The 10,797-nt window shown below is 44.1% G+C and overlaps 1 protein-coding gene across 1 annotated transcript; it reads right to left on the bottom strand.

Moving 5' to 3' along the window:
• Nucleotides 1-290: 290 nt before the first annotated feature.
• On the bottom strand, nt 291-6,505 carry LOC109323533. Its single transcript, XM_019555163.1, has 3 exons — nt 6,278-6,505; nt 3,630-4,161; nt 291-679 (listed from the first exon to the last, which is right to left on the bottom strand). Exons 1-3 carry the CDS (start codon nt 6,350-6,352, stop codon nt 498-500), a joined length of 789 nt encoding a protein of 262 aa, XP_019410708.1. The 5' UTR covers nt 6,353-6,505; the 3' UTR covers nt 291-497.
• Between the last annotated feature and the right edge of the window lie 4,292 nt (nt 6,506-10,797).

The raw sequence follows: 10,797 nt of genomic DNA on the forward strand, positions 1-10,797 counted from the left end.
GTATATTTTGGGTCTAATATTAAATTAGGAGTATTTGCATGGGTGTAAAACTGGTGAAACTAACAGCACTACGAGGCTCATCATGATTTTAACTCAGAAGTTGTGCAGTAGGAACTCATTCACCATAAAACATAACTCATTGAACTCATTCACTCATTCAACATAAAAATAAATTACTCTTTTGCAAATACTCTCTCATTCTTTCCTTGTGCTTCCCTATATCAGCCTACATTCACTGGTTTTGCCTAGTTTTGTGAACTCTTTGAGGCCTGGAGTGTCGTCTTTTTTTCTTCTTCTATGATTACACAGTGCCTGGCACAATAGGAACCTGGCTCCACAATGAATTCCTACAAGCTACTAGGATTATTATTATTATTTCTACAAAGATATTGGCATTTTCTACGAACTGTAGTAATTCTCCATTCATTTAAATTCAGGCTTTACTTCACACAAACAGGACCTGCAACACAAACTCCTTGAAGAAAGGAAGCAACTGTTTAGTCCTTAGAAATCAAAGGGATGATGTATTCGGCCTTTGTTGTTTTTTCCTCGAATATCCTAAAAGGTCTGTACTTTGCTTTTCTCTGTGAAGCTGTCACTTTCTGCTTCCTCTTCACAATGCCTTTATACAGTTTCCACTGCAGATCTTTCAGATTGAGGAATTTGATATGTTGTGTTTCTGAAAGCAGCAACAAGTTTTTTATGATGTTAACATCATATGTAATGGCACTTTTTAGGAAAATGAACAAGAAAGAGCTGTAACACTGTAAGGATGTCTGGATGTTCAGCAGTGCTATAATTTAGGTTATTAATTTAGGTGCCTAAATATAAATTTAGGTACCTATATTTGGTATGCTAAAAGGGAAAATTTGGGTCAGGTAGGCTTCATCCTTTTGTTAAAACTATTGTGGGGGGGATTCTCTTCAACAGCAACAAGAACAATCTTCAGAGTTCAAGAGTACATACACTTATTGCTAATATCAGCAACAGGCAAACCCTAGACATCAATATGCAATAACTGTGCTGTTTCACACCCTTCTAGGTGGCCCCTTTGTCCCATAGTTAAAGCATATTCATAGAACAGCATGGAAAATTTGCATTGCCAATATCTGTTCTGTTCATTAAAGGTCAAATCCAAAGGCTGCCTTGTTCCACTACAACTTTAACAACAGCTTCATCAACCAGCTGGGATCTCCTGGGTGTAGACCCTGTGGAGGATTTGTTGGGTAGTGCAAAGCAGCAAGCATCTAGAACCAGGTTAACCAGACACCTAGAAAATCTCTTATGTAGAGGAATCCCCAGGGAGCATAAGACACTGGATGAGCCAGGAATCTTTGGCTGTTGAAACAGCTCCTTTTTGGGGATAGCAGCTTGCACAACATCAGGCATGCCTTTCCATTTTTTCTCTGAATTGCTCCATAGGACAGGGCAAACATCAGACTGCTTGAAGCTCAGGAAACCTTAAAGATGATTTAGATATGTACTTTGCAGCCTTTCACCTGTGTCAGGAGTCTGTCTGCTTGATGCCCAGACAAGCTCCAGCTGGGCCTGATAACCTGGATGGGATTGACTGCCTGCTGCCTATGTGCCCTCAGCCAACTCCCATTAGAGCTCTGTGAGCTTGCATCAAGACAGAGTCTTCTCTGTCTAGCCTCAGTGCTCCTGATTTCTGGCTTGTTCCATGATCCTTGGATCTCTCTCTGCCTTATCCCTGCCTGAATATTTTCCCTGCCTCCATTCTCTGTCTTCTTCCTGCCTGCTCCCTCTGCCCTAACCCCTTGACTCCAGACTCCCAGTAGGTGACCATTGTGGGACTGTGCCCCAGCCTTCCACATCTGGGATGCACCCATGACCACTTGAAGTGTTTCGAAGGTAAAGAGCCCAGTTTAGTATTGTCAGCCTGGCGTGCTAGGAAAATAAGATGCAAAAATTCTATGGAGCCAGAGTGTGCCTAGCATATGTCATTATAAATGCAATTAGTTTCAGGGAAAACAAATTAGGAGAAAAAAAAGAGAGGCTAATTGCTGAGTTGGCATGGACTCTCCATTCTAGTATTTAAGTAGGAGAGGTGATATGATGCTATGATGGAGTCTGTCTCAGGAAGGTCGCAGCATATGCAGGTCAGCTTCAATAGTCAGAAAAGATCTGTTATAGGTCAGTGCAGTGAGACAGAAAAAAACAAGATAGTTGATACCATTTCACTTCAAGGCCCATTGATTTCACAGTCTATGACCTTGTTTCAATGAGACTGAAGGGTAGATCCAACTCCCACTGGAATGAATTACAAGATTTCCACTGAGCTGAGTGTGAGCAACATAGGGCTGGAAAGAATTAATCATCCCAGTTCTGAATGACAGCCTAACTTAACTAGATGCTGAAGCCACGGGCAAACATTACACTTAAAATGTGATTAACCAGTTAATCTTGTCTAAAATAGTTACCTGGCTGGCCACACATCCAGGCAACTAATGGCATACCAAAACAGGAAACCAGCCACAAAATATGTGTAATATTTTTGTGACTGGTTTTCATATTGCCTTAATGGTTTCCATATTGCCTGGATGCCTGCTGCATGATGGGGCTTGGTTGGCAGCTCCCCTGTGTTGCTAGGAGGACAGCCCTGTAGTGCAGCCTCGCATAGAGCTGCACCTTGCTGGTTTCAAGATGCCAAGTCACTGAGAGCCTCTGGGTTGCCCATGACTTGGTAGGTTGTCTGCCCTGCCCTGCAGCTCCCAAGGAGCTTCAGAGTAAGGCACTTGACACATCCCAGCCACTGGGAGCCTAGGATGGGGACCGATTCTCTGATCCTGGAGTCCCTGTGCACCAGAACCTTTAAAAATTGTGTGTGCAACCCGGCTGCACATGTGGTTTTCTCACATCCCCAGTGCATGCGGACTCTGGGACTGGCAAACCTCTCCTGGGTCTTGGGGCCCCATGCACTGGCACCTTGAAAAAACATATGTGCAGTAAGGCTGTGCCTGAGGTTTTTCTGACACCCCTGTGCTTGGGGCTCTAGGATCCAGTTGGAGACTCCAGTGTGATCCCAGGGTTAGACTGACAATCAGCTGATTGTAAATTCCAGCCTTGGGACTACACGAGTCTCCAGCTGGCTCCGGTGTGGTCCCAGGGCTGAGCCTGACAATCATCCGGTGCTTGGTCCCAGCCCTGGAACTGCACCAATTCACCAGGCACCCAACTCTCAACTTGCCGATGCAGGAGGGGTGATTGTTGGGATCAGGGAACAGATCACATTTTGCCATTAAATGCCAAGGGCCTGAGACCATGAAAAATACAGTAACTCCATGTGCCTGCTCTGATTTTGTCTACTTTGAAATTACGTGTTTTTATAGCAGAATAAATGATGGAGATAAACATAGTAGATTGGTGAGCACATCTGCCCACCAGTGCAGGTTTTTTCTTTATGGAATAATGCCTTCGGTGGTCTGTTTTCCTATGTCTTAAGTCACAATGACTCCCATCATTTTAAAATAACTTCTTAGGATAATGCTGGAGGTCCCACAGTCAGGAGTCACTGGATACTCAGCCTATTTTTTCCCTTAATTCCATGCTATTGCTCCCTTGTACTATTTTATGCCATTCATAAATAAGCTTAAGTACAGATTGCTCACCTTCAGTTTGTTGCAACTCAAAAATGGGAGAAACTTTAGATAAAGGCTTGGGCTTTTCCTTTTTCCAGAGGCCCAATGTAAAGTACTGTATCCTGCATAATATTTCTTCTTTGGAACATTTGGATTTGATTGAAGAAGTAGACAAGGGAAGACAATTTCTGATTAAAAGCACATAAGGAATCATATGCTCTGGCAACTGTCTGCTGCGTTTAGGTTTTCTGTGTCCTCTAGCAGTAGAATGCTTTGTTTTTGATTTAGACAGCCACTTTAAACAGGCAGACAGAAATTTGTTTGCAGTTCTCACTGCTGTTGTGAGTGAATCGGCACCTTCCTTTGCTACATGTTCTTGTGACTCACTGCATAACTCATGAGCTAGCAAATGTTGTTTGTTTTTTGCTTCAGTCTCCCAGTTATTAGATTTTATGGCAAAACGCACTGTATGGAAGAGAGAGGCATGTGTTCCCTTCAAAAGCAACTGGTGTGTTGACTCTCCATTCTTAACATTTGCAAGACATGACAGCAATTCTGGTACCTACAAAAAATATAAAATACGTTTCTAATTTTCAGTGGCCCAGACCTGAAAAAGAACTCTGACAATTACTTAAAAGGTTTTTTCTTTTAATATGGGTAAAACCTAGATGTCATGATTAGGAGTCCTATGGTGCTAAGCATCAACAGATACATAGAACAAGAAGATAATCCCCATGTCAAAGATTTTACAGTCTAAAAGTATGATGAGAAGCAACAATTGCCAAGAGGTGAAGAAGGCAGCAGTGAAATTACCATATATATTATAATATGCAGTACTTACAGCCCATCCAGGATAATAGTGATATTCTCTTTAGGATACCTTTGTGGTATTATATAAAGATACACTTTTTCTCGTTGCAGGAAGTTCCAAAGTTTAGGTTTTCTAGAGGTTATAACAGATTACAGCTCTCACTGCCTGCTAAATATAAACCTTCTGTAATTTTTCCCCTTGATGACCTAACTAAGAAATGGCTCAAAGTTGGTTTTCAAATCTAACTAACCTGGAACTACAATGGCAGTAGTGTAACAATGACTGCATGAGTGGGGCATGAGCCCCAGGCACTGCCTAAGGAGGGGGAGCTGGAATGAAGCTGGGGGAGTGCCCTACCTCCCTGTCCCCCATGCCTCCCTCCTGCACTCTGCACCCTCCCTGCAGCAGGTCCAGCAGCAGCCGGAGTGCAAGAGGAGTGGGGGGGGTGGAACTGGCAGGTGACTGGGGATGCTGGAATGGAGCTGCCTCACTTTTCTATCTCTCATACCTCCTACCTGCACTCTGCACCTTCCCTGCAGCAGCGGGAACGCAAGAGGTGGGGGTGGAACTGGGAAATGTCACCTCTTATTTTGCCACTGAAAATCAGCATTTTTTTTGTTCACTAGACACACATGTTGCACCCTCCTCCCCTCTACACCTACAACAGCAGCAAGCCTCAGGATGGTGCCTCTGCACCACGTGCTGCCACTGCCCAGGGCAGAGTACTAGCCAGTTATGCCTCTGGTATAAAACTAAGCACTTGTAGATGACTACTAGGGGTGCAGGTTGTTGTTAAGACACTCTCTTAAAAAGCCATTAAATGCTAAGAAGAACACACTGCTTTCTCAGCATTACATATATACCATCACATATATTTTGTGTGCAGGCTCTGAATATTTTACAGTGCATGCCATTGTACACAGTACACAACTCAGGAGAAATGTTGAGAACTTTACATACCTTACATGAAAACCTTACATACATACTTTTGGATTGGATTTGATTACAAAGCAGCATTAGTGAGGCTGCATTTTTCTGAAAGCATTGCGGGTAGAATGATTCAGCTGGGAACGTGACTGGAAAGAATGACTTCTTGGTTTGTGTGAATGACTTTTTGGTTCAGTACACTTTCTTTTGGCAAGCACTGTGAGAGAATGTTGCTTTCCACTCAGGTTTCATTAAGACTGATGGCCATTAAGAAGAAGAGGCTGTTCTGAGGCACAAATATTTTTAGCTTTCACTGAAAGTCAAGTACCTCACTTTCCAAATATGCTTTTGAAAAATTTCCCCTTTATTAATTAAATGTATTTGCAAGTTTCTTTTCTGCAGTGTATTGGGTGTGTTAATGAATGATTATTGAAGTACAATAATGGTTAAAAGTAACATTGTAATGTATATTATAATAGGCAAACAACATCTTATAAATAAAGGCCAAATACACCACTACATTGATGGCTGTTCAAAAGTCAACATCTGCCAACTTACACTATACACTTGCCAGAATTGATTTCCTCAGTATAAAGGGAAATAACTCAAATATCTTACATATGCCCCCAAATACTGAGCTTGAAATGGTGACTTCTGAGTTCTGATTCTAGATCTTTTCTACTACAAAACTTTTTTCAAGTTCAAATGTACTTTTGTGAATCAGAAGAAGAGTGTAAACATGGTGCAGATCTTGAAGAACACGTTCTATAAAAGAGCAACATAGGTCGCTCTATTTTCATAGCATTTTTATAAATTACAGCTTTTCAATAGACAATAATTAGGTGCTGTAGAAGCACTTAGCCAATTCTGGCAAAAAAGGTTAAGGATAAACAAAAGTCAACAATATAACAGATCACTTTTATGCTGCAAAAATACTCACTTTCCAATTGGGAAGGAATAACTGTTTCTTTTCCTCATGGCCACTATGTGGCTTATCATTTTCAGTTTGATTCATTTGATTCTGCTCTGGAAAAAGAAGAAAATAACTTTAGTTTGAGCATTAGCATTTAAGGGGCTAGAGAAAGAGATAGATGGGTGGGAGGAAATTAGACGAATGTGAAGAGGAATAATCAAATGCCAAAAATCAGATGCTGGATGACTCAACATTATTATGGACTGAACAGACCCATCAAAGTTAGAAATGGTCCATTTCTTTTTGCCAGTCAAACCAGTTTTCAATTTTAGATCTCTATGTTTTTGTCCAGCATAGTTTTAAACATTTTTAGAGATGGGATATCAACCCACTTTTTCTGGGAGGTGAGTCCAGAGTCAAGAAATTTAAAATTCCAGATACTTCTTTCCGTAATCTGAACCCATTTTTCTAGCTATTCCTTTCCTATCCAGTTGTCTTTTCCTGCCTAGTGCAGGGGAAGTAGACCTGATGATCTGCAAGGTCCCTTCCAGCCCCTAACAACCTATGAATCTATGAATCCTTAGCAATTTATTTCCCTTCTTATGGCTTGCACCTGTCAGGTACTTGTAGAGAATCATTTTGCCTAGATTTACCAAGACTTTTAAGCTGCCTTGATATGTTATTTTCTGCTGGCCTTTCATTATTTTTGCTACTACTTCATACATTTATCCACATCTTTCTCATGTTAAAGTGTGCAGAAATGAACAGAATTTTCTAAAGGCACCACTATCGGACATGTCTGTGAAATGATGCCTGGTCCACTCACCCCTAGTTGAACAGCCTGAACATTTCTCATGACCTGTGTGGAATAAGTTTCTGTTCTCTACTCAGTTCCTAATCTACTGCTATCCACATTTCATAAAATCACCACAATTTTAGCAGGGAGCCCAACCTTAAGCAGGCAAGGAAAAATCAAATAATGTCCTTATTGTTGGAGGCGATGTTGCAGCTTTCTAAGCTAGCTTGGTTTTATGCTGTTTCTTTAATGGTGTTAAAAGACAGAAGTTTTAGTCCAAAAGTGGAAGCGTTTGCCAGAATAAATGAAACACAGTCATTTTCACATGACAATAAGCTTGTTCATTCAGAGCCTTTTCAACAGCTCAAGTGCATCTGCAGAGTAACACACTTCCTTCATAGCTCCTTCAGATTGCTGGGAAAATAAGACAAATGTCTCCCTATTGCTGTAAGGAGCTCAGTGTTTTGGAAAGCACATCCAAACCTCTCCCTGGCCAGGCCAGTCACTGCATTTGGCCCTAATCAGGCGGGAGAGGCTAGATTTACTTCTGCAGGGTCTGCAAAGTCAGTAGGCAGCTCTGCAGAGTTTCTCAGCTACCACAACTGCATCACCCCCTTCTGGGTGCCTTGAGAAGTAAAAGCATCTGGAGGAATATCCTTCCCAACCCCAAGGACAACCTGCCTGCAGGGATCGCAGGGGGAAGCCCCTGGGAAAGCAACACGGACGCGATGGCTTTCCAAGAGCTTCTCTTGAAAGCAAGCTGCTGCGGTCGGGACAGCTCCTGGGAGAAAGCGGAAGGCAGGTCCGTCCCCGGAGAGAGAAAGTAGCAGGCATCAAGCAAACTGGCCCATCCGAGGGCGAAGCAGGAGCAATCCCCCCCGCATTAGCCGAGCCGCTGGAAGCAGCCTGCGATGCCGGTGCCCTGCGGCGGCCGCGGCCGGGGCTCAGCGGCTCCTCTGACCGCAGGGGCCGTCACAGAGGGGCCGTGGGGAGGGGGGAGGCACTGGGGATGCATCGGGGGTGGGGGCTTGCGGGGAGGAATCCTTTCCTGGGACCTGCCCTCTTGCACCTCCCCTAGGAGGGAGACCGCTCAAGGAGGTGCCGGGCGCTCCCAAGCCGAAGCGCGGCAAGGGAGCAAAGAGAAAGGGCTGGGGGGAGGGGAGCGCAGCATCACATCCCCGTCCGGAGAGCTCCCCTGCAGTGCCCCCCGTGCTCACCCTCGGCTCTTCTGTCCCCTGCTGTCCCCCCCGCTTTACCTGTTGTCTGTCTGATTCCTCCCCATTTACAAGCTCACCGGCATCATGCCACACCTTCGCCGTCTCTCACTCCCGGGAGCCTCCGAAGAGCAGAGACTCCCTCATGAACGCCGCGTGACCCTGGAGGCTGGCGGGGCCGGCCCGCGGGCGGCCGCGGTGGTGTCGGCCGTGAGGGGAGGTGGCGAGCAGCAGGAACTTTTTTCCAACTACTCAGTCGGTCTAATAAAAGATATCGCATCTACTCAAAGAACCGCGCCTGCCTTTAAAATGAAGCCACTATTATGCTAGAAGGCTCCAGTCTATGTGTGCGTTGTGATCTAACCCAGGGTGAACTCCCAGCCCAAGATGAGGTCCTCTGCACTCGCAGGCAGCTGTAGGTAACAGTGGTGCTGAAACTCAGGGAGAGCTTGGTTTCTAGCTTGCATGTCTTAGCTCCTAGACCTCAGACGGTTTCTTAGAGGGAGTTTTGAAAGAATGAAAGAATTTGATCAAGGTAAATCCTGTACTCCTGCAACATGAGGGTAGAGGCACTACCCCAGTTCCTTCTTCCTCCACCCCTGCAGGCTTTCACAGTATGCAGCTAATAACAAAAATGGAGATTCCCAGAGTGGGAGCAGAAAAATGATCCCCGAGTCCAAATGTTTTACAAGCTGCTCAAAAAATGCTGTTTAAAATTGCTCTTCTCTCCCTTGCTGTGTTTCGGTTTGGGATCATCTGAGACTTAATTCAGTCATCATCAGCGGTTCTCACAGCTCATGTTTCCTGTGAGGTGCTACGACATTATTTCGTACTCAGTTTGAGTGGTACTGGTTGGATGTGGCAAGTGTGGCTTCAGCAGGCGAAACATGAATAAACCTTTTCCAACAAAATTAAAAAAAACTTTATCAAAATTAAAAAAAAAAATTCTTCTACAATCTCATTTCTGAAAATGGTCAGAGAGCAATTTTGAAAAAAAAGAAAAGTTCAGCCAAGCCTCCTTTGGAAGTTTACCTTTGCAACTATGAAAGTTGTTGTAAATATTTTTAATGAAAGCTGAGGCTCTGGAGCACAGGATGGTAGCCTCAAGGGAAAGCTCTGGCTACTACCTATTCTATAGGAAGTTGACTGCATCCAACAGCTGAATGTCAGTGAGCATCATGGGAATGCCCATCAAGTTCGGTAGCACTTGACCCCATCATCCTATTTCAAGATGCAAGAGTTCTGGTGGATGGTATTTTTTGTTGAACAAACTGTGCGTGGTCAGTATTTAAGCTTTTGGGTATCACACTACCCTTCCTTAGGTCTCCCTATCTCATGGTGTGCATACGTGCAGTTTCCTCTTTGAGATTAATTCAGGGCAAGAAAGAAAATGATTAACATCAAGACTAGGAAATCTAAATGCTCTGTTCAGATAAAAAGAAGTGACTCGCCATATTTTGTAGCACTCTTTGCTGTGGAATCAAAGAGGATATTATGATTAGATAGGACAGGACTGCACAAAAGACTCAGGGTGACCAAAATGAAAGATTAAAATGGAGGCATTTAGGAAAGCAGCTGGGTTTCTAGCCATGGAAAAAACTCAGGAGTTATTACTCAAATTTTACAGTATTTCGAGGGCTCTCTCACTGTTTCAGCAGCTAAAGCAGTGGTTCTCAACTGGGGTGCATAGCATCCTGGAGAGATGAGATGCCCCTTCATGGAAGCTGTGAGGGCAGTGGCTAGGTAAAACTGTCCCATGCACTTCCAGTGCATTAGGACACTCTAATCAACCCAAAGCAGGCAGTAAAGCTGCTTACCGTGTAGCTGTTTCTAGTCAAACCCCCCCACCCCAAAATGCTTCTCCTGGAAACAGGCACAAGTGAAACTGTCCTGGCTGTTTAGAAGGAGCATTTGGGGCACTAGACCAGAAAGAGCTGTGCAGAATGAGGCAGCTCCTGCCCTGTTTTAGGTTGATCAGAGCATGAGAAGCCTGCAAACGTGGCATAGCCCTTCCTGAGTTGGATTTGCAGAACAGGGCAGTTTTGTCCCAGTTGCACAGCACCATACTTGCAGCAGAGTCCAGCTGAGAAGCACTCAGGTAAGCTGAGGCAGCACCAACAGTGGTTCTCAGCCAGGGGGAACTAGCCTGCATTCAACAAAAAAAAGTAGTGGCGGTATGGCTTGACCCTGAAAAGGTTGAGAACCACTGCACTGAAGAAAAGAGTCAATTTTAGTTTTAGTTATCACTAGACATTGCAAAAAGACTAGAAAAGAAACTCTTTTCTCCCAAGGCAGAATGCAGTCTCTGTCGCTTCCAATGTCCCAGGGACAAACCCAAAAACCCATTTGGGATATGAAGCAGTAGGTTTCTTCCAGGACAACATGAATGGCTGTCTTAAAGCACTGTCTTGGGACAAGCCACCCAGTCAGTCCCCCAGTGCACCTTTTTTGCCCAAATCTTGGCCCCTCTTAAAATCAAGCTGAAGCTTGGTTACCAATGTTTAATTATGAGCCATGTGAAAGGGGCCTCTACATGC

This window comes from Crocodylus porosus, unplaced genomic scaffold, assembly GCF_001723895.1.
Source record: "Crocodylus porosus isolate Cpor-Errol unplaced genomic scaffold, CroPor_comp1, whole genome shotgun sequence".
In the NCBI taxonomy this organism is placed as follows: domain Eukaryota; kingdom Metazoa; phylum Chordata; order Crocodylia; family Crocodylidae; genus Crocodylus; species Crocodylus porosus.

Coding starts and splice junctions, on each gene's coding strand:
- LOC109323533 (XM_019555163.1), bottom strand. CDS start 6,352: ATGAATCAAACTGAAAATGATAAGCCACATAGTGGCCATGAGGAAAAG. Junction 4,162..6,277: donor TATTCCTTCCCAATTGGAAA/GTGAGTATTTTT, acceptor TATTTTTTGTAG/GTACCAGAATTGCTGTCATG. Junction 680..3,629: donor TGAGTTGCAACAAACTGAAG/GTGAGCAATCTG, acceptor TGCTGCTTTCAG/AAACACAACATATCAAATTC.